Raw genomic sequence first — 23,379 nt, 5'->3', positions numbered from 1 at the left:
GCAGACATAGCTTGGTGAGTCCCAGTAAGTGTGCAGATGGTAGTGTCTGAGTTCAGTTCTGCTTTTGTTACCAGGCAATGGTTTGGTATTGTGGTTGTTACTACACAGTGTTAGTTCCAGAGAGTCATTGTGATGTGTATGCCATGTGCTGTTATTGCAGTAATTGACCCTGTGCTCCCTTTCTTCCTCCTCCACTCCGTGCCAGTACCACCCTCCCAGTAGCCCTCCACCCAGCTACCCATGTCCGCTCACCCAGGAGGGTGGGTGTGTCCTTTGCCACAGGCACCTCAGCTCCTGCCCCAGCCAGCCCTGCGGCCCACACCGAGGAGGCTATTGACCTCCTGAGATCCATCTCTGTAGGGCAGTCAACCATAGTGAATGCCATCCAGGGGCTGGCATCCCGGATACAGCAATGCAATGCCAACCTGGGGGGCATGCACGGTGGGTTGGCTGCCCTACAGCAATCGTTTCAAGCTCTAGCCTCCTCATTGATGGAAGCCAGTGCCCCTTGTTCTTCCATCCTCCATCCAACTACCTGTTCCCAGTCCCAGAGCCCTCTCGCCCCACCCATCCTAAGCACACAATCAGACTAGCATGCCCACAAGACAACAGACAGGACTCACAAAGACAAGCACAGGCACCACAGATTACACCACGAGTGCGTACACACACACACACAGCCAACACTCAGGTGCACACACAACAGCCACTGCCTCCGTTGTCTCCCCCTCCTCCTTCCTCAGTCACACCAGCACTCACACCTGAAAGCACTGCATCCTCAGTCCCAGATCCTGCCACCTGTAAGCCTTGCCCACAGTCACCACTACAGAAGACCCACAGACTAGCACCCCATTCACCACATACCCAGTCACCTCCACCACATGCAGCACACCCACCTCGCTTGCAGACACCACAACATACATGCACATGACCTGTTTCTCCTCTCCCACCCTGTCTGCCCACCCTCCAAAAACACATAAACGCTCCCACTCAGACACTCAACAGCATCCACCTCACACACGCACACTGTACATGCACCTGCAACCCAGTCCAGCACACCTACTCCTCCTACAACCACCCCCTCTACCTCTGCTCCCAAACCTCCTCCTACACTCCGCCCCACTGTACCTAAAAAACGTTTTCCTTGCCCGCCTTCACCTCTTCCCTCCTCCTGACCCACCAAGTGTTGTCTGGAAAAGGAAGGTCTCGCTGCCCAAGCCCAGTACCTCCAGCTCCCAGTCCTCTCATGGCCCCACTCGTGTTACATATGTCCCTCCCCCAGCTACAAAACCTCCCAACAAAGGGCACAGGACAGCCACTCTGACCCCCGCTCCAAGCACACTCCTCCACCCCCTAAACGGAGGAGAAAAGGCCCACTCCCTCCCAAATCCAAACCCAAGGACCCCCATTTCCAAGAAAAGCCACCCCACCCCCTGAGGTACCTGCCTTCCACATCGATGTCCCTGCCCAGTGGAGACACTTGAGCTATAAGGAGTCAAGTTGGGCCTCTCACATTGCCATGTGTAGTGGCATAGACACTCTTGGACTGGCCAATGGCTCTTTGTGTATATAGTTCAATGATTTTAATGTTATTGTTATTCCCAAAGGAATACAGTAGTTGGAACAAAGGTATTTGCCCTGGCTTTTTTTTCTTTTTTTTTTTTTTTACTTCTGGCTTCTATTGTGCTTTTCAGCGGATTGTTCTCTGTGTGTGGTATGTGTGCGTGGTGTGTGTATGGTGTGTGTTGGGTCTTGTGGGTGTGTCACTCTCCCCGCCCTCCTTTAGGTGCTAAGCGGCTGTACTCACTCACCGTCTTCGTAGGTACAGCATCAGCAGGGTTTCCAGTTCGGATTCCATGGCGGCCGCGGACTCCTCTGTGTACCTGGATGTGTCTCCTTTTACATGGGTTGTTTCCGCCAGGCTTTTCATGGCTGTGGTCCCGCCCCGGAAATCCTGGCGATCTGCTCTGTCGTAATATGGTGGGCGGTGAATGGTGCTCCGCCAGCCTGAAGATGGCAACCGCCATGGTCGGTGGCCAGACAGCACTGGCAGTTTACCGCCGTGGTCATAATATGGTGGTCTTCACCGCCAGCCTGACGGCAGTACTACCACCATCGCCGGTGTGCCTGCCAGCGGGCCTAAGTGTTACAAGAATATATTTGATTCTATTGCCAAATCCGATTAATTATATCTACATGAATGTTTTGTAAATTCAGGCGAATATTTATTGAAAGTTAGCGATGCCTTAGTGTCTTATTTTGACGCTAAAGAGGCGCTAACTTAACTCGATATTTATGTTCTGATGCTAGACCTGTCTAGCATAAAAATATCAGAATTAGTGCCATTTTCAGGAAGCACCAACCCACCTTGGGTCTCATTGCGACAATGAGATGCGAGATGAAAGGTAGGTGGTCCCTTCCTAAAAATTACTCTAGCCCCCAATCGCCATATTTACCTCTTGATGCTGAAATGACAGGCAGCATGGAGGCGGACCTAAAGAATGGTGCTAAGCCCGATTAGCGTCAGAATTTAACATCTGGTCAAACCAGGTGTTAAAGTGTTTGTAGGCCCATTTCCATGGGAAAACACCATAGAATGGGCACACAGATGCCCACCCCAACCCCCAGCATCATCACCACCACCCACACCAACAGGGACACTAATGGAGGAGGGAGCCCATCACAGGTAAGTGTATGTGTGTGGTGTGCCACTGGGGGCTCCTTACATGGACCCCCCGTTGACACTGGGTATGATGGGGTTGTTCTGGGGACACTGGTCCCCTGTGGTGGGCATTGGGGTTGTGGTAATGACTCCTGTCTATACTTATTCAGGAGTCATATTTTGGCTGCTGGTGCGTCAAAAAATTATGCTAGGCTGACTAGCGGCAGATATTTTGCCGCTAATCAGGCTACCATCATTTTTGACCCACTAGCAACATTTCCCGTAACGGCAACCATCACCGGCTAGCATCTTTTTTTTTGAGACATTAACCATTCTTTAGCACAATTGTATGTCATCTGTTAAACATGGCGCACGGATGGCGTTAGCTCATGTTAATAAAAATTACACACACCTGCGCCAGCGCAGTTGTGCTTAATTTTTCATAAATATAGGCCTTAATGTATAAAGCATATGTAAATCAAAAGTATACGAGAACACTATTTGGCAGGACTCCAAATTTGCAACAGTTGTATTTATTTGAGTACGGTTACAGGGACTATTTCTAATTTATCTGTGTGTCCCCCGGCAGCCTCTGTGACAATTCACAATTATCCATATTATATTCTATTCATTAGTCGATCCATTTAAAAAAAAAAAAAAGAATATACACCGGGTACCCTGTGGAGGCCCCACCATTTACTTAATTATTCCCCTCCATTTCAGTACCAAGCTCATTAGCTCAGCCCCATTTCATTTCACTTCACAACGTGAATGGTCATGTGTTAGAGGTTTCTGACCAATGTCAAGTTACACCGTTATTCTTTCAAATGGAAACTCAAAAGTAAAAACGAAAACCAGTTTCAGATATTAGTACGGCACCCCATACAGTAACCATTTTTCTCCCATTCTGTAGTTTGTTTTTCATACTGAGCAGCTTTCCCCTTCATTACAGATGCCACTTATTCTCTTCGGCGCATGCTCCGATTTTCACAGCAGTGGATCATGTAACCACAACTGAGCTTGCATGTCCTTTCAATTTTGGAGGCGTTTCTCTCCTGATGTATGCATTTACAATTCTTCCTTTCCAGTAACTATTTCATACGTAGCACGGGAAGAATTTTCAATTATGACCTCCACTTTCATCACTCAGTTATTGTTACCTGCCCTTTACTTTAGGTAATAGCCTTTCATCTACTTTAAGTGCTGCCATTGCCACTAATTCGAACATTGGCTCCACTTCACATTTTATTTATGTAACAATTCAATTTGCGCTCAAGCTCTTTATCCCGCTTATATGTATTTTTTTCACCAACTCATGGATGGCCTCTGCCTCTTTAAAGATGCACATACAATCTTGCGGAAGATCTTTATGAATGCAATGCATGAATTTAGCAGCCAACTGCTAAGTTCACTGATGATTGTTGGGGCTATAAGACGTGAAGTCCGAACTTGTAGAGAAAATCAAGTCTGCATGGCAGCTTCTTGTGTGGTCTCTCAGACATGTTAAGAAGATCTGTGAAACAATCAATCAGCAATTTGTATAGCGCTGTCTATCACCCATAGGGTTTCAAGGCACTGTCATGAGGGTGCTGATCAGTTGAAGAGCCAGGCCTTGAGGTCCTTCCTAAACGGATTCAGCAAGGGGGGCCTGCCTGAAGAGGATTAGTAGCTTGTCCCAGGTCTGCGCTGCAAGGTAGGAGAAGGATCTGCCTCCCATTGTGCTCTTCCAGATTCTAGGGGAGGCGGCGAGGGAAAGCTGAGAAAATCAGGGTGTAGAAAGATAGGCGGAGGTTGAGGTAGGCCGATCCACTGTTGTGCAGAGCCTTGTAGGCATGTGTCAGGAACTTGAAGGTGATGCATTTGTTGATGGGGAGGCAGTGCATGTCTCTAAGGTAGGCAGAGATGTGGCTGTGTCGGGGGATGTGAATCACCAGTCTGGGGCTAACAGAATGATTCTTGCTTTGGAACAACATAGTCTGAACAGCACTGTTGGAATCAGTTGGATGAGAGGGAACGTGCAACAAAATCTTTCCGACCAATTGATCAAAAGGGCATTCCCCATGGTTCCTGGTTGATAATATCTTAAGATGAAGTTTAGATATTTCAGGATAATGCCAGTCCTAGAAGCGGTTTTGCAGTACTTGGCCATTGAGGATTCAGTTGTGATTCTTTTGTGTCACAAGATTTAGGTTATCTCCTAGTACGTTCTGAATGCCTGGCTGATTGAATCATTCCATTCTTGCCGATAACCATTTCCACATGGTCTAAGACTCCATAGACAACTGTCTAAAGCATAATCCTCCCTGCATGTTCATGTAATTCATTTCAGTTGTAATGCCCTGATGAATAAGGGTTAAATATGTTATGAAAAAAGGGAGGAATGGTTTGAGAGCTATATAGACCGCTCTCAACTTCAAAAATGATAGGACTTCTCCTTCTCTGTCCATGCTGCCTGTACCTGTAGATGGTCCATATAAGCATCTCACCGTAGAAGGGATGGATCCGTTACTACAGTCTGAGAAATGTGGCGGACGTCTTAACAGAGAAGTAGTTGGCAAGGAAGATATTCACATCGTATTGTTAAGACGTTCCTTGAAACATGCCTGGTTTTGCCCAAAGAGGTTCTACTCAACCTAAGCTAAGGGCCTTGAATACCCATATTCCTTTTGTTCCTACCTTTTGTCCTTTAAGTAATCAGGTGGGCAAAATAATTAAGAGGAATTGGGGAATTCTACACAATTATTATATATTTACAGAACTCCCCTTTTTCTTACAAAAAGGTAGTACTCTGGGCGACTACAAGGTGCATGCTTTGACTTGGACTTCACTAATTAACATCAATCAGTCCATTACAACCCCCTGGGGCTTACCACCTATAGTTGGCCATTTTAAATGCAAGAACTGCACTGTTTGTCCCCAGACCATGAACACTAGAGAGTTTAGGGTGGGTACACAGTCATACCTTTTAAAACAGTTTAGTAGCTGTCGAACCAGTAATGTCATCTATGCTATTCGTTGTCCGTGTGATATACTCTACATAGGACAAACTATACAGATGGTCAAGACTCAGATCATACAGTACACACGAAGAATCCTATGCAAAGTGGAGAGGGCCCCTTCAGTTTCCCATTGCTTGACACAACCACTCAGAAACGGACGTGATTTGGCAACTTATTGACCAGCAAGTCCTCCCTCTGCATTGAGCGGCTCTGACAGTTACTGCAACGGTGTTAATGTCGCTGGATCGAACAATGTGACAGGGGAAATAATAGACTGAACACTCTTGACGGAAGAGGCATGAAAGGAGAGGAAAGACCTTTCCTGTCTCTCTCAGCATTCCTGCTGCCCGATCGCGATGCAATTGAGCAGCAGAAATGCCCACTAGACACCAGGGATTTTTGTTTTTCATATATATATTTCAATAAGGGGAGTGGCCCCTTGGGCAAGGGTCGCTCCCTAGGGGGACAATTATTTGTTGTTAGGCGATCTGCCCCCAGGGGGGGGCAGAAACCTCTAGACGCCAGAGATTATGCATTTTTGTTCTTTTTTTTTTTTTTGCAGGAGGGGAGCAACACCTTAGGCAAGGGGCGCTTCCCTGGGGGCAAAATATTTTTAGGTAATTTCTGCTCCCCCTTGAGGGCAGATCGGCCTATTTTTATTAGGCCGATCTGCCCCCAAGTGGGGAAGAAACCACTAGACACAAGGGATTTTTTTGTTTTTTATACTTGCGCATAAGGGGGCAAGGGCCGTTGCCCGGGGGGCAAAATATCTGTAGGCCTTTTCTGCCACCCGGGGGCACAGAAACCTCTAAATACCAGGGATATATATATTTTTTTAATTTACTTTATGTTTTATGTATGGGGAGCGACCCCTTAGGCAAGGGCAAATTGTATTTAGGCCATTTCTGCCCCACTTGGGGGCAGATCGGCTTATTTTTGGAAGGCCAGTCTGCCCCCAAGGGGGGAAGAAAGCCCACCATAGGCCAGGGAAGATTTATTTCTCAAAGTAAGAGGGTGAGTGTACGGCGATACCCCCACCCAAAATAAATGGGGCCAAAGTTGTTCTGTTAACTCCGATCCACACCCCGTGGAGGCAGAACGTCTACTAGATGACAGGGAATTAAAAAAAAAAAAAAAACAGTGGGGTAGTGGCTACCAACTAGTATGGGCCTTGTTATGCCCCCACCCAAACTGAAGGGGGTAACAGTCTTCCAGCTCTCCCCTCGCACATTCAAATATCTTATTCCCACGGCAAGCAAGAGGACATTTGATTATTCTGGGTTTTGGTTTTAGATTTGGGCCATGAGAGCTTGGCTAACTCTCAAAATCGTCCCACTTAGAATGGTGACGGCTGCACTTTTTTGACTTTGGGACGCAGCCATGTAGAAAAATCCACAAGACCTAGACGGATCTGAAAACAAAACATCTGGGTAACTCCAGGGTGGTGCGATTCACATGCACCCGCACCATTTTCTTACCCAGAATGCCCTGCAAACCTCCAACTTAGCTGGAAATCACACATTTTTGCAATGGAACCTTCTGGAATCTGCAGGAATCCACAAAATTCCTACCACCCAGCATTGTCTCATCTACACCGATAAAAATTCTGCTGCACTTGTGAACCTAACAATGTCCTTTTTCAAACTGCCCATTTGGACCCGCCTTGGTTCCCCCACAATTTGGATATGTTTTTGGCTCTTCCCTGTCACAGGCACTTAACCCACCTATACAAGTGAGGTCTCATTTTTACTGGAAGGCTGAGTGGAACATTGGGTGGTAGGATATTTGTCCTGGTGCGGTGATCCCACAAAGAATTGTGGGAAAAATGATTTTTGTTAGCTAAATTTGGGGTTTGCAAAGGATTCTGGGTAAGAAAACATTGGGGGATCCACGCAAGTCACAGCTCCCTGGGTGTCTAGTTTTCAGAAATATCTGGGTTTGGTAGGTTTCCCAAGATGGCTGCTGAGCCCAGGACCAAAAACACAGATGCCACTGCAAAAACAAGTAGTTTTGTATTTGATAATTTTGATGTGTCCAGATAGTGTTTTGGGGCATTTCCTTTCGTGGGCACTAGGCCTACCCACACAAGTGAGGTATCATTTTTATCAGGAGACTTGGGGGGACGCTGGGTGGAAGGAAATTTGTGGCTCCTCTCAGATTCTAGAACTTTCTCTCACCAAAATGTGAGGAAAAAGTGTTTTTTTGACCACATTTTGAGGTTTGCTAAGAATTGTGGGTAACAATCTGGTGAGAGCCCCACAAGTCACCCCATGTTGGATTCCCCAAGGTGTCTAGTTTAAAAAAATGCACAGGTTTCCCTAGGTGCCGGCTGAGCTAGAGGCCAAAATCCACAGCTAGGCAATATGCAAAAAACAGCTCTGTGTTTTTTGGGAAAATGTGATGTGCTCATGCTGTGTTTTGGGGCATTTCCTGTCGCAGGCGCTAGGCCTACCCACACAAGTGAGGTACCCTTTTTTATCGGGAGACTTGGGGGAACGCTGGGTGGAAGGAAATTTGTGGTTCATCTCAAATTCCAGAACTCTGTCACCAAAATGAGGAAAAAGTGTTTTTTGGGCCAAATGTTGAGGTTTGCAAAGGGTTCTGGGAAACACAACCTGGTGAGAGCCCCACAAGTCACCCCATCCTGGATTGCCCTTGGTGTCTAGTTTTCAACCATGTGCAGGTTTGGTAGGTTTCGCTAGGAGCCAGCTGAGCTAATGGCCAAAATCCACAGCTAGGCACTTTGCAAAAAACACGTCAGATTTCAATGTGAAAAATGTGATGTGTCCATGTTGCGTTTCCTGTTGCGAGCATTAGCAAGTGAGGTGCCATTTTTAACAGGAGACTTGGGGAAACACAAGTGTTATTGCCCCTTGTCTTTCGCTAAATTTTTCCCTTCCAAATATAAGACAGTGTGTAAAAAAGACGTCTATTTGAGAAATGCCCTGTGATTCACATGCTAGTATGGGTAGCCCGGAATTCAGATATGTGCAAATAACCACTGCTTCTCAACACCTTATCTTGTGCCCATTTTGAAAATACAAAGGTTTCCTTGATACCTATTTTTCAGTCTTTACATTTCACCAACTTAACTGCTGTATACCCAGTATAGAATGAAAACCCATTGCAAGGTGCAGCTCATTTATTGGCTCTGGGTACCTAGGGTTATTGATGAACCTACAAGCCCTATATATCCCGGCAACCAGAAGAGTCCAGCAGGCGTAACAGTATATTGCTTTAAAAAAAATCTGACATTGCAGGAAAAAGTTACAGAGTAAAACATTGAGAACAATGGCTATTTTTTCACCTCAATTTCAATATTGTTTCATTTCAGCTGGTATTTTCTGTAGGAAAACCTTGTAGGATATACACAAATGACCCCTTGCTAAATTCTGCATTTTGTCTACTTTTCAGTATTGTTTAGCTTTCTGGGATCCAGCATTGAATTCACACCCATTTCTGTCACGAAGTGGAAAGAGGCTGAAAGCTCAAAAAATTGTAAAAATAGAGTATCTACCAGTAAAATGACAAAACTGTGTTGAGAAATTGGGTTTTCTGATTCAAGTAAGCCTGTTCCTGAAAGCTGGTGATTGTAGCACTGAAAACCCTTTGTTGATGCCATTTTCAGGGAAAAAACATCAGCCTTCTTCTGCAGCCCTCTTCCCCCATTTTTTTGGGGAAAACATTTTTTTTGCTGTATTTTGGATAATTTCTTGGTCCCCTTCAGAGGAACCCACAAACGCTGGGTACCACTATAATCCATAGGATGTTGGAAATAAGGACGCAAATTTGGCATGGGTAGCTTATGTGGACAAAAAGTTATGAGGGCCTAAGTGCAAAGTGCCCCAAACAGCCAAAAAAATAAAAAATGGCCTGGCACCTGAGGGGGAAAAGGCCTGGCATCGAAGGGGTTAAGCCAGTAACAGTGACATAATATACGCTCTACACATTATGTGTTATTGGTTTCTTTAGGTGTTTATGATTTAATCATATTCTCTTTGGGGGATTGAGGGCATACTCTGAGGCAAGATTTGTTTTTGTTTTTTTAAATGACCGGCCTGCATTATAAATTTGTTACCATTTGCATGCAGGTAAACGTGATGAACTATTTTGGATCATTCAGCTAAGGGTGGTTTCCACACTTATTCAGTACATTTTTTAAGACTGATCTTTTTAATTTTTAGATACCTGTGATTTATTCGCTCGAGTCTGTAGTTATTGCCACATTCCTTTAAGCCTCACATAAGACATACTTGGGTTGGACCCCCTTGATTGGTTTTTGCTTTCTGGACCTCTACTGATTTATGTAGATTAGTGTTGCTTGAGAAATCCTGCAATAAACCATCCTATTAGTTAATGATACACTGCAGTTAATTAATTTATTTTTAATTCTTAGGTTTTTAGGACGATGTGTACTTTGTACAGAACGCCACAGTAATTATCTTCTGCTACAGTTCTCAGAAGCATGTTGGGGGATTGGTCCTGGCTGCTGCCTCGATTCATTTTCTTTAATGGGCTTCACTGCAACTCTCTCCAACTTATTTCTCAGGTCGGTGTTTGTTAGATATACCATCTTCTTTACACAGTCCCTGGACCTTGCTCTGCCATCTCTAATTCCCTTTCTTTTTTCTTGACAGCACTACATTATCTATGCATATTACTGCCCTGATGATGACTAATTAAAAATTGGGGTCAAAATGCCATCGACATCTTGTAAGGAGATGCCTCCTTGGCATGGTTAGCCCCTACTTTTTTGCCTTTACTGATGCTAAGTTGTGATTTGAAAGTGTGCTGGGACCCTGCTAACCAGGCCCTAGCACCAGTGTTCTTTCCCTAAACTGTATCTTTATCTCCACAATTGGCACAACCCTGGCACTCAGGTAAGTCCCTTGTAAATGGTACCCCTGGTACCAAGGGCCCTGATGCCAGGGAAGGTCTCTAAGGGCTGCAGCATGTCTTATGACACCCTGGGGACCCCTCACTCAGCACATGCACACTGCCTCTCAGCTTGTGTGTGCTGGTGGGGAGAAAATGACTAAGTCGACATGGCACTCCCCTCAGAGTGCCATTCCAACCTCACACTGCCTGTGGCATAGGTAAGTCACCCCTCTAGTAGGCCCTCACAGCCCTAAGGCAGGGTGCACTATACCACAGGTGAGGGCATATGTGCGTGAGCACTATGCCCCTACAGTGTCTAAGCAAAACATTAGAATTTGTAAGTGCAGGGTAGCCATAAGAGTATACGGTCTGGGAGTTTGTCAAACACGAACTCCACACTTCCATAATGGCTACACTGATGCCAGTGTGCAATTTATTGTAACATACACCCAGAGGGCATCTTAGAGATGCCCCCCTGAATACCTACCCGACTTCTAGTGTAGGCTGCCAGCTTGCCACACACCAGACATGTTGCTGGCCACATGGGGAGAGTGCCTTTGTCACTCTGTGGCCAGGAACAAAGCCTGTACTGGGTGGAGGTGCTTCTCACCTCCCCCTGCAGGAACTTTAACACCTGGCGGTGAGCCTCGGAGGCTCACCCCTTTTGTTACAGCGCCCCAGGGCATCCCAGCTAGTGGAGATGCCCGCCCCTCCGGCCATTGCCCCCACTTTTGGCGGCAAGGCTGGAGGAGATAATAAGAAAAACAAGGAGGAGTCACCCACCAGCCAGGACAGCCCCTAAGGCGTCCTGAGCTGAAGTGACCCCTTCCTTGAGAAATCCTCCATCTTGAGTTTGGAAGATTCCCCCAATAGGGTTAGGGATGTGCCCCCCTCCCCACAGGGAGGAGGCACAAAGAGGGTGTAGCCACCCTCAAGGACATTAGCCATTCGCTACTGTCCTCCCAGACCTAAACACACCCCTAAATTCAGTATTTAGGGGCTCCCCAGATCCCAGCAAATCAGATTCCTGCAACCTGAAGAAACAAGAAGGACTGCTGACCTACAAGCCTGCAGAAGGAGGAGGAAGACGACAACTGCTTTGGCCCCAGACCTACCGGCCTGTCTCCAACTTCAAAAACCTGCTCCAACGACACAAACAGGGACCAGCAACCTCTGAAGCCTCAGAGGACTGCCCTGGACTAAAGGACCAAGAAACTCCCGTGAACAGCGGCCCTATTCTAAACCAGCTACTTCTTTGCAGCAAAGAAGCAACTTTGAAAGACTGCACGTTTCCCCCCGGAAGCGTGAGACTTCACACTCTGCACCTGACGCCCCCGCTTGAGATCCAGAGAACAAACACCTCAGGGAGGACTCCCCAGCAACTGCGAGCCCTTGAGTAACCAGAGATGACCCCCCCCCCCAACTCCCACAGCGACGTCTGCAGAGAGAATCCAGAGGCTCCCCCTGACCGTGACTGCCTGTAACAAAGGGACCTGACGCCTGGAACCAACACTGCACCCAAAGCCCCCAGGACCTAAAGGAACCGAACTTCAATGCAGGAGTTACCCCCAGGCGCCCCTCTGCCTAGCCCAGGTGGTGGCTGTCCCGAGAAGCCCCCCCTGTGCCTGCCTGCACCGCCAGAGTGACCCCTGGGTCCCTCCATTGTTTCCTACCTGAAACCTGACGCCTGTTTACACAATGCACCCGGCCGCCCCTGTGCCACTGAGGGTGTGTTTTGTGTGCCTACTTGTGCCCCCCGTGCTCTACAAAACCCCCCTGGTCTGCCCCCCCAAGGACGCAGGTACTTACCCGCTGGCAGACTGGAACCGGAGAACCCCTATTCTCCATAAGCGCTTATGTGTTTTGGGCAAGATAGTGCTCATAGCCAAATAGTGGAATTATACACCTGTAAATCTACCACAGATTTCGAAAGCAAAGATAAAACCTACAATAACCATATTAATACACACATCTGTAAAAAAAAATAAAAAAAACAACAAGAAAAGGTCCAAGTCTGTAAAAAACTGTCAAGTATACACCACCTAAACCGTTTTGCAGTAACAATAATAAGGTGCAAATACAGGGTTATCTTGTAATGGGTGAAAAATATGCAACCCCTGAGCATTTTTAACCGACATCCATGTTGACGTGCCTGGAAGTATGTTCAGGAATGAGAAAAACATGTAAATTTAATGATAATACTAAGTGACATACCTGGAATTTAAGCTGCTGAGTCCAAACTTCTTTGCAATACCTTGCAGCATTTTTACTGGATTGGCATCTTCAACAATCCCTTTTCCCTTCTTGGTGGTCTTTTGCTTGCCTTTCTGTCTTTCGTAATCAGCCTGCACTTGGTTACTTTTAAACACTTCATATGCAGATTTTCCATGGCAGTCGTCAAGGAAACTTACTTTCTGCAGGTCTGAAATTAGGCAGTCTTGCTGATCCGTTGTTTTATCCCTTTGTATAACGTTAGGTTTGTACCCAGGGGTTAGAAGGTCGCAACTATCTGTATAAATGTATTGCAAAAGGTATGTAAACAGCTCAGGATTCACTTTCTCCACCACAAAAAGGTCACACCCAACAGCATCTTCAGACTTCTGATAAATATCCAAAGTATGATGATCAGTGCTTTCATTCGAAAGGAAAAGCTTTCTGAAGAAATCAGAACGCATTGCCAAGATATATTTGTGAACCGAGAACATTCTTGTACCGAGTTGAAATGTAACATCATGGATGCTGTCCATCTCATCCATTTCATTGAAAAAACTACCAAATTCCTCTGCAAACGTTGATGGAGACACAGAAGGAATTTCATAAAGGCTAAAGTAGAAACGAGAGTAAAAAACAGTTATGTAAAACTGAAAATTAAATTCTTTCACAAATATATGCTGGAATGAAACAGACAAGCCACTTATTATAATTCGTATTTATGTGAAGGTATAAGAATCACAAAGCTTTTCATAAGCTTGCATATGTATTGTAACTGCCACTGTAAAGTCTTTTTTGACTTGCTTGCATCGTTGGCACCGTTTAATGAATCTCCACAAAATGTTTCACAAAAAGTGTGTTGATGATTCTTGTCGCACAGAAAGTTTGGGAGTAATCCTTCAAGCCGGGGCAACAAAAAAAAAACCAGCAGAGGGGTGGTGGTCAAAAAGTCAAAAGGTTGCGTTTACCATGTTAATTCCCATAGGATCTTTGAACACAACTACAGCCCGAATCACTGGACAGAAATACACCAAATTTAGCAGAAAGCTAGCTTTCCGTACCCAGATTGAGGTTTCACTTATTTCGTGTAAATCTGTTTAATAGATTTGGAGACATTAAAGGGAAAATAAATTTGTATACCTAGGGCAGCCAATCCTTTGCGACTTCATGACTCACAAAGTGGCAAGGAATATAGTTTAAATATAGTTTGAGTCCTAACAAAACTGCACAACCTGTTTTTAACAGTGAAACGTCCACATACCTGATTAGGTCCTTACAAGCATAGACCTGTTTTAATTGGTGGCAACCTACGATCTACGTAATTAAGTCTGTGGAGAACGACACCTTGTACAATATTCATTTAAAACACCTCTAAGTCTTTTTTGCGCTGGCAGTCCAGGCAGTCCCCTTTGAGGATAATACATCTGTCCAACAGTGCGCAATTTGGTGAGGAGGCAACAGATCACCATTTGATACCCTAGAAACACCTTTAGTATTCTCTCCAGTTGATGGGTTAGTGTAGGGCACACAGATAATAAAAAGCACTAGGGTATGCGGTGATGTGTTCCTAGACCCCTGCCCGCGGGTGCCCTCAGCACGTCCCATCGTTTTGCACTCATTTTGAGAATCCAACATGTTTCCTCACTAGGAAATATATACATTCTTAAAATATATATTTAAAAAATGTACACGTTATCATGAGCTAACGAATAGTATTTCGTTTTCTGGTGCCTTACTTATACCTACAGGACTAATTCAGGCACACTGATTATTCAACTGTATTTCTTGGGAGTTGCCCACATTTTTCCTTTTGGTGTGGGACATGTGGAGGTAATTCTGTGTTTTTTCCCTTTCTCCTTTCTAAACACAGAAGAATTACGGTACTGTAGCTTTCTGAAAGGCTTTTCAAGTAGTTACTTTTGACTCAAGAAGGCCGTCTAGGAATGACGACGTACTACAGCTTTCAAAACAAATCCTCTAGAAAAGTCTTTGGGTAGCGCAAGTTTGTGAAATACATTTCAAGAAATCGTTTCTTAATTGTGAAACGTTCTTCAAGCTGTTACATTTGAACCTAAGAGAGACACACAGTAAATTGCTTTATAGAAAACATGCATATTGTGAGAGATCTGGAAGACCAGTATGGATGGGTAAATTTGTCTACATAACAATTGGCTACAGGTTTGTTAAAATAACGTTTAGCTGTACTTTATCTTTGTGAAAGAAGTTTCAAAGATCTGCATCCGACACAAGAGGGACATCTATTAGCTCCTTGCAGTGCTGTAACTTTGCAAAAAGCGAGACCTATTGACTTTTGCCAGTGAATGGCTAAACACGGTACAAAGCACTAAAGGCTGACATGCTCCTATTATGATCACTCAACAATTTATAACACAATCGCCAACAGTTTTAGGGAACAAAAAATGAGGATAACCATTTAAGATTTTCTTATTTACGTCAGATAACAAGTATAGAAATGTATTCCTTTATTTGAGTCTTTACTTGTGCCTCAGAGTTTGAGTGCGCGGGAAGCGCTGCGAGCAGGAAGGAGGGGGCAGGAGCCCTTTAAAACTTTTCCCGCGCTCCCGCCGTCGCGGGAAGCGCTGCGAGCAGGAAGGAGGGGGCAGGAGCCCTTTAAAGATTGATCGCGCTCCCGCCGTCGCGGGAAGCGCTGCGAGCAGGAAGGAGGGGGCAGGAGCCCTTTAAAACTTTTCCCGCGCTCCCGCCGTCGCGGGAAGCGCTGCGAGCAGGAAGGAGGGGGCAGGAGCCCTTTAAAACTTTTCCCGCGCTCCGCCGTCGCGGGACGCGCGCGTGTGGTGCCCGGGCCAAGGGCGGGCCCGTCCTTGCCAGGAAGAGGCAGGGCAGGGCCACCCCCCTAACATTCTCCCAAAGAAGTCTGGATCAGCTAGCCCAATTGGACAGGGCCGCCTAAAGGTACTGTGCCAGTGATTACTCTTTTTAAATAAAAGAGGGTCCGCGGGGAGTGCGCCTTTGGCGCTGCTGTGGAGGAGCACTAATTACTAGCTGAAGGACTCACCCCCCCCACGCAAGGATTGACTTAGGCGGTTCCCGCACAAGGTATAAATCAGGCCTATAACTCTATAACTGCAGTAGTTTTTGGTGTGGTTAAAGGCTCTGACTGGACACTTGAACCAACTAGGGTCTGACTATAATCTGGCTCTATTTTCTTTCCCCCAGACAAGGGACCTGAGTTTGATATATCTGTTAAAGTAATTTACAGTGACCTATCCTGGACATAGGGACTAGCCTGTCAAAATGGGAAAACGCAAGGGAGAAAATGGGGGAAGGCAAACCACCCAGGAGGCCCCCCCACCCAGGCTAATAACAAGCTACCTCACGTCTGTAATGGGTGCCATTGAGACAGAGATAGGGAGGGTAGAAGCTACCCTAGAGTCGTCTCTTGAGAAAGCAGGAAAGGCTGGGGAGGGGGGACGGAACCCGTCGGCAACACTGCTGCCAAGTAAGATTAAGGAAAGAAACCCCTGTGTAATAACTGCAACTGATTTAATCGATCTAATTACTCCTACAACCCCAGATAGTCCACCCTAAAAAAAAAGCAGGCAAATAATCCCCCCCCAAACGGCACTAACCCCCATACACCAAGGGGGACTTCCCGTAGATAAGGAAGGCTTTCGAGAGTCCTCGTCAGGAACTAAGAAGACCAAGAGCAAATGTCCCTCTAAAACCCAAAAAATAAAACAAACTATAGGGAAACAACCAAAAGATAGTAAAAATCTGGATTCAACTAAAACTTACCTTCTGGAAATTGAAGACCAACTCAGAGACATTAAAAAGCTATGCTCACTAGTTCTGGAGAAAGTGGCCGTCCTCGAACAGAAGGTTGAATCTATATCAAATATAAAACCCGAACCACCAAAGGCAGAATCTCAGAACATTCATTCCATTCCGGAATTTTTACCAGCCCCACCTACTCACCAACATCAGAACTTTAGAATATCTCCTATCCAGAACCCAATCCAAAAACCCTTGAATGCAGAGGCCCCACAACATTCTACAAACCCACAATATCAGCGGGACATAAATAAACGGGAAGGCCGCCGGGGCCAGGAAACTATAAGTATTCAGGCAGCCCGCCCAAGGATACCTTTCGCATGTACCCCGTATGTTTTAATCTTGGAAAATGCCCCCATACTGGAAAGCACCCACCCCGAATCCCATATGTCTCTATTGAATAAAGTGACGCATTGGGTAGAAAAACACACGGGAGGGCGGGTTGACTTCAATAGGGACATCTTAACTATAAGAAGGGTACCTTGGGTTGGCTCATCCACTAAAACATCACCCGGGGACTGTATTATAATAAATTTTAGGACCCCCCGGACTGTTAATGTTCTATATCACCATCTCTCATCTATGAGATCACCCGTAGGGCCTATAAGAGCCCAACTCCTGACAAAGTTTATCCATCCATTATCAAACCCATGTCATTCTGATTCAACCTATTCTGGATTTCAGAATCCCACTAACCCTGGTCTCTCTAACCCCTCTGATACCGCCCTGACACTATCTAATAGATATGAGACCCTGACCTCACTAGAGCAGTTAGATTGACAATCACTAACTGACCCATCCTTGCAAGACCCTCTGGAGACAAACATACTCTCACAGTCCCCCCTAGAATCTAAAGGAGTCCCTAACATAGGTGATATACAGGGTACGACACCCCTAGGGATTATTTCATGGAATGTTGCAGGTCTAAAATCAAAAATTGGAAACCCGGATTGGATAAATTTAGTGATGGGAAATCTTATTATTTGCTGCCAGGAGACCTGGCTCACAGAATCACCACATATAAATGGCTATACCACATACTATGTCCCTGCAACCAAGGCCCAGGCAGGCAGAGCTAAGGGCGGTCTGGCTATCTTTTTATCTGTGGAGGCTGGAAGGACGGAAGCATGTGTTGTAGGTAAATCGCCTTTTTTTCTGGCCCTATCTCTGAAACTAGAAGAATCATACGATATATTACTGATCAACTATTATAACAACACCTTTGATAACTCGGATACTAGCGTGGTCAGTAGCTTGGAGACCCTAATACATAAGGTAACAGTATCTAGTAAAAAGGACATAAGAATAGTCTGGGTTGGTGATTTTAATGCCCATCTCTGTGAGCCAGAACTCCTCGACTGCTGCGGACTCCTGGACGAGAATGACATTCCCATTCAACACTTCAAACACTCCCCGTACGGGAATGCCCTCAACTCTCTGATAACAGTAAACTCCCTTTCCTTTCCCACACCGGTTACTCGAGGAATACCAACTTTTGTAAGGGGGGACACTCACACCACTATTGATTATATTATTAATTCTAGAGAATTGTCCCCTATTACAGGTCAATTCAGGGTTACCCCGACCTGCTTTAGTGATCATAACCCCTTATCCATTATGATTAACTTAGATCTGACAAATGATCCAAGCAGAGGGAAGCGACACCCTCCCATGAAGCTCTCATCCCAAAAAGGGCTCACAATCAAATGGGGAAAGATAAACAACAAAAACATTTTTAGTGATGTTTTCTTGAACAAATGGCCAGATGTTATGACATCCCTGGACGACAATAAGGCCCCACACGAAATTATTCGGGCATTCTCCTCCCTAACAAATTACATGGCAGAGAAACTACAGCCTCAACGAGCCAATAAAGCCCGTGGCCCAAGATGGTTTAACCACGCATGTACCTCATCTTTAAGCAAGCTAAAAAAAACAATCAATGCATCCCCCAAAGATCTACAAGCAATTAAGATTGCCCGGAAAAACTATAAAGAAGTTCTTGCCAAAAGGAAAGTTGATCTAAGTGAATCTGCGTGGGAGGAACTGATGACTGCAAGCAAACTCACAGATACAACTGCATTCTGGAGATAGCACAGAGGGTCTGCCCTACCGCCCAATCTCTTTGCTGGATAGTTCAGTCAAAATTTTGGGCCGGGTAATTCTAAATAAGCTAGAAGAATGGGCGATTGATACCCACTCCCTCTCAGAGGTACAATTTGGCTTTCGCCCAGGGGTGGGCACAGTCCAGAAATATACTAAAGCCAAAAGGGGCTGTATACACTTAGCATTTATGGACCTCTCCTGCGCTTTTGATACAGTCAGCAGGGAGAAATTGTGGAAGGAAATGTTGGATTTGGGCGTGGATGAACACATAGTTATATTACTCAGTAAACTTCACGCCTGCACAGAGGCTCGGGTCCGTTACTCCCGGGAGGGAGGTCTGACAGAGAAATTCCCCTCACAAAAAGGGGTCAGACAGGGTTGTGTTCTTGCCCCTTTTCTCTTTCTCCTATATATAAATGGGCTGGAGAAATTTCTTTGCGATCTAGGAAAAGACTCCGCAGTTATTAATAACTCCCCAATCCCTGTACTTTTATATGCAGATGACGCAGTTTTAATTTCAAGGACAGCGAATGGCCTCCAGATTTTATTGAATGCTTTTAATACCTTTATGAGGAACCTTGGCCTTAAAGTTAATAGAACCAAGTCATTTGTCATGAAGTGTGGTCCTAAGTTAGCAAAAACGAAAAAATTTACTTTAAATGAGCATGAGATACTTAAGGTCCCACATTTTACGTATCTGGGGGTCCCTATTGATGTAGATTTTAACTGGAAGTTTTTAGTTAATACACGCTCAATACAATTCCAAAAAAACATTGAAGCTGTTTTTAGATTTGCAAGAAGACTACGACATAAACCTGTTAAGGAAATGATGACTGTCTACACTTCTAAATGCCTTTCCGTCGCGACATTTGGAGCTGGGGTCTGGGTGCATGCAGACTGCACAGGGCTCCAGATTATAGAAAACAAATTCTTAAGAAGGCTACTATCAGTCCCCCAATCTACACCAATAAAGTTCGGTCACAAAGAAGTAGGTCTAAGATACATATCCAGCTATATAAAACTTCAACCTCTCATATTGTCGATAAAAATCTGGACTAAGCCTGAAACGCTTCTATGTAGAAAGGTGATACAGGATTCCCTTCTTCTGTCACGATTTCTAGATATACCCTGGCTTAGATATGTTTACCTTACTCTCCTATCATTAGGACTAAGTGATTTTTTCCTTAAACCAGATACCTTAACAAGACAGGACATTAATAAGGTCAAAGACATATTCTGGCAGAAAAATCAGGACACTGACCCAGCCTCTTGCTTAATGAGCCAACGGACAAGATTAGAGACACAACAACTTCAACCGAAGCTGTACTTGACCATCATTAATCATGAGCAAAAAAGGTTTTTACTCACAAGACTACGCCTAAATACCCTACATTATCTGGTAGCATTCCCAGTTGCCGGAACCTGGTTTAAGATCCTCCCTCCCTGTTGCTGCGATGGAAAGACAACTCAAAGTACATTACATTTTATGCTTTTTTGCACTTTATACACTACGCCAAGAAAAAGGTTTCTACGTCCGTTATTTCAATCTAACAGTATCAGAACTAGCCAACTTGCTTACTCCCACTTACATGATTTGGGAACTATGGACATAATCCAGGCTGTGCAAAATTTTATACATGCTGCTTTTGGTGTTCGGAAAATGTATTAACAGTGTTTTTAGAAATTTTTATGATTGGAAATTCTGTATGTTATTTATTTATTTTATGTCTTTAATGGTCTTTTTGCACCGAATAAAGTAAAGAATGATGAATGAGTGCTACACAAAATGTAATAAGAAACATAAGAAGACGTGCCGTACAAACATGTATATATAACGCTTAATCCTGCAACAAGTCAAGAACATTTCCCCCAAACGGACACTAAAGCACCGGTGTCGCAAAAAGCAGAGAGAAAACCCATCTCCAGTGCTAGTTCTCTTTTACGGGTATCTTCAATAAGTGTATATATTCCTCGATATCCTCACCTATGTTTCAGCACCCCGAAATAATGGTTATGATTTTTGTTTATAAAAACACAAACATTTTTCCATAATATAGTCTTGCCACAAGCAGTAAATTGTTTCACATAGCGGCTAAGATTGTGGTGTGTCCTACAGAAGTGTTCAAGCTCACTTCTTCAAACACAGCACAAACAGTAATATTCTTTTGCAGGTGTCTGGAAATGTTAAAAACAAATTAATTGATTCCCAAAATGGATTAGCTCCATTTCATGCTCCATTCTGTAGCCTACTTGGCAAAACCAAAAGTTCATCATCCACAAAAAAATGCATCATTTGGGTTGCAGCAAAGATAACGGCAGGATTAGCCTCCGGATGCTTGCATTTAGGGCAGACATCCTCTTCTTGGGATTGTATGAAAGTCAAAGATATTTGACCATAAGATGCTGTAGACAATCCCAAATGTGTTCCAAGGAGACACATTTTAATGTCTGTGAGAAATTGGGCTTTTGGATGATTGGGCTGTGAGCCCTGATCAAGCAACAACCAGAATCCCTTCAAGGGTGAACCACAAAAACTCCCTACATAAACCTGCACTTAACCCTTTGTAGCTTGGCACCATAAGCAGGCAGGCTTTACTAAAAAGTAGTGTGTAAAGTATATATGTAGCACAAACAGAAATATAGTGAAAACACAACACAAGAAAAATCCCACGCCAATTTAGAAAGAGAGTACATTTTAATAGTTTTATCTCACACCAAAACAAAAAAGATCCAGTCAGTCGAACCACAGTTATAAAGTTTTAAATTTATTAGTAAAAACTAGTGCCTAAAAGATCAAAGCGCCAACCACAGACATCTAGTCACACGAGATCAGATCAAAGTAAAAAAATATAGCTGACCGAGATGGAGCAGTTTGCATAAAAGAAATGGACTGGGCCCGGTCAGCACTTACCTTCAGACTAAAAAGATATTTTGAGGAAAAAAATGCTCTGAGAAGGTAAAGTTTAGCCGGGCAAGGCTGCAGGAGGTGTCAAAGGAGGGAGTGTCAAAGGAGGGAGCTTCATAGTCAGGTAGCTTTGGGTTGAACCCGCAGTGTAGACTTCTACATTCACACTTAGGCCCTAATTATGACTTTGGCAGTCTTCCAGGAAGACTGCCAAAGCCACGGGCGCCAGGAGACCGCCAGTGCTGGCAGAGGGCTGTAGCTGTAGACAGTTTCACAAGGCCGGATACCCCTTTGGCAAAGAACCGCTGAACAGGATTTGCTGCTAGGGGATGAATGTAGCAGGAGACACCACAAATTCAATCTGACCAATGACGCAACTCAGGCGGATAGGCAATCAGGTTGGTCCTGATCTTCTCCCGCTTTTTAGCAGTTTTTGGCTAAAATGTGTCCCTGTGGCTCTGAAAAGCAGGCCCTGATAACTGTGTTCACAACAAGGAATTGGTAACAAGGAACATGTTATCATATGGGGATATGAGGTAAGGAAAAGAGCTTTGATGAGAATGATTTTGCCCAATTGTCAGACAAAATTAATTGATATGATAAACACAGAACTTGTCTTGAACTTCAGACTAATGAAAATGGAATAGGCCATATGAATAATGTGTGGTTCAGACATGAAAATCTATTCCTGGTCATAATATTTAGGAAAGTTCATCACTCAAGCAATCCCAAATCCATAATTTCCGCATTAAAGATCCAGAACCCTTATTCTGATCACATATTACCAAAAGGATCTAGCAATTGAATACCGCAAACAAGTCTAAACCGAATCTACAAGGCATGTCTCACAATGTAACAAATTAAAAGTTGACAATTCAAAGGTTAACTGCAAAGCAAAAAGCTGTTCACAAACTCAGATGAGAATGGAACTTTAAAAAAAAAAAAAAAAAAAACACCAATGATCGTTCTGTTTATTTTAAGGGTTGGTAATGTAGCCTAGGATTTCAGAGGCATATATTTCTTGATAGTTTGATTATCAGTGGGTAGCGGTTCTGAAAACAATTCTATTCACCACACTGAAAATAAAAAAATATTAACCTGAATATGGAATAGTATGGATCCCTCACTTTAATTTTATTTGAAAATATCATACTTACTTTGTTTTAGGATCAGACTGCAAAACAGCAAAGTTACATCCATTAGGATCTGTGGTTACACTAACAGCTCTGTGGACATGAGGCAGCCTCTCAAGTCTAATTCTTTCATGCACAGTGTTTAGATCGCAGTGTCCAAGTGAATCACATAATGATTTCTGTGGGGCTGGTATAACATCTGACAAATGAAAAACAGTAGATGCCAGAGATTAAGAGCAATACAGATTTTTTTTTTTTCAAAAGTCACACGAAGAAATTATTGATTTAATTTTCAAATCTATAATTAACAAAGAACATCATGAATGCAAAACACCCAACTATTCACATAATGGCAATCTACTTTTTTTAAATTTATTTAAAGAGCTACACTATTAATTTGGTTAATGGATTGGAACATTAGGAATAACTCGGTAATGATTCAAACAGTCTGGCTTAATACCCATCTTTTAATAAAGTTCTTCCATATGACAACCTGAGTAAATGGGAACAAGTGAGAGATGGAATGCTTCAATGAATACCAGTCACTGGTAATTGCTTTGTGTGACTTTCAAGTCAATTGTTTTCTTCCTCACTATGCCGCTACAGACATGGACCAACCTTACCAAAATTAGACTAGATCTTGCTTCAGCACAGACACCCCAGTCTTAAATGCCA

The 23,379-nt window shown here is 44.2% G+C and overlaps 1 protein-coding gene across 3 annotated transcripts in view; it reads right to left on the bottom strand.

Moving 5' to 3' along the window:
- The window catches only part of IBTK (inhibitor of Bruton tyrosine kinase), a 487,897-nt gene that overhangs the window by 307,917 nt on the left and 156,601 nt on the right, over positions 1 to 23,379 (bottom strand). For all 3 annotated transcript variants that reach the window (XM_069235618.1, XM_069235620.1, XM_069235619.1), the window contains exons 13-14: positions 22,729 to 22,903; positions 12,754 to 13,362 (exon numbers count right to left, since the gene is read on the bottom strand). In XM_069235618.1, coding sequence (XP_069091719.1) covers positions 12,754 to 13,362; positions 22,729 to 22,903 — 784 coding nt within the window. The remainder of the gene's footprint in view (positions 1 to 12,753; positions 13,363 to 22,728; positions 22,904 to 23,379) is intronic.

The sequence above is a fragment of the Pleurodeles waltl genome, chromosome 5, assembly GCF_031143425.1.
Source record: "Pleurodeles waltl isolate 20211129_DDA chromosome 5, aPleWal1.hap1.20221129, whole genome shotgun sequence".
Taxonomy (NCBI): domain Eukaryota; kingdom Metazoa; phylum Chordata; class Amphibia; order Caudata; family Salamandridae; genus Pleurodeles; species Pleurodeles waltl.
The sequence above is the reverse complement of the archived record's forward strand: the minus strand, read 5'-3'. Positions and strand labels throughout refer to the sequence as shown.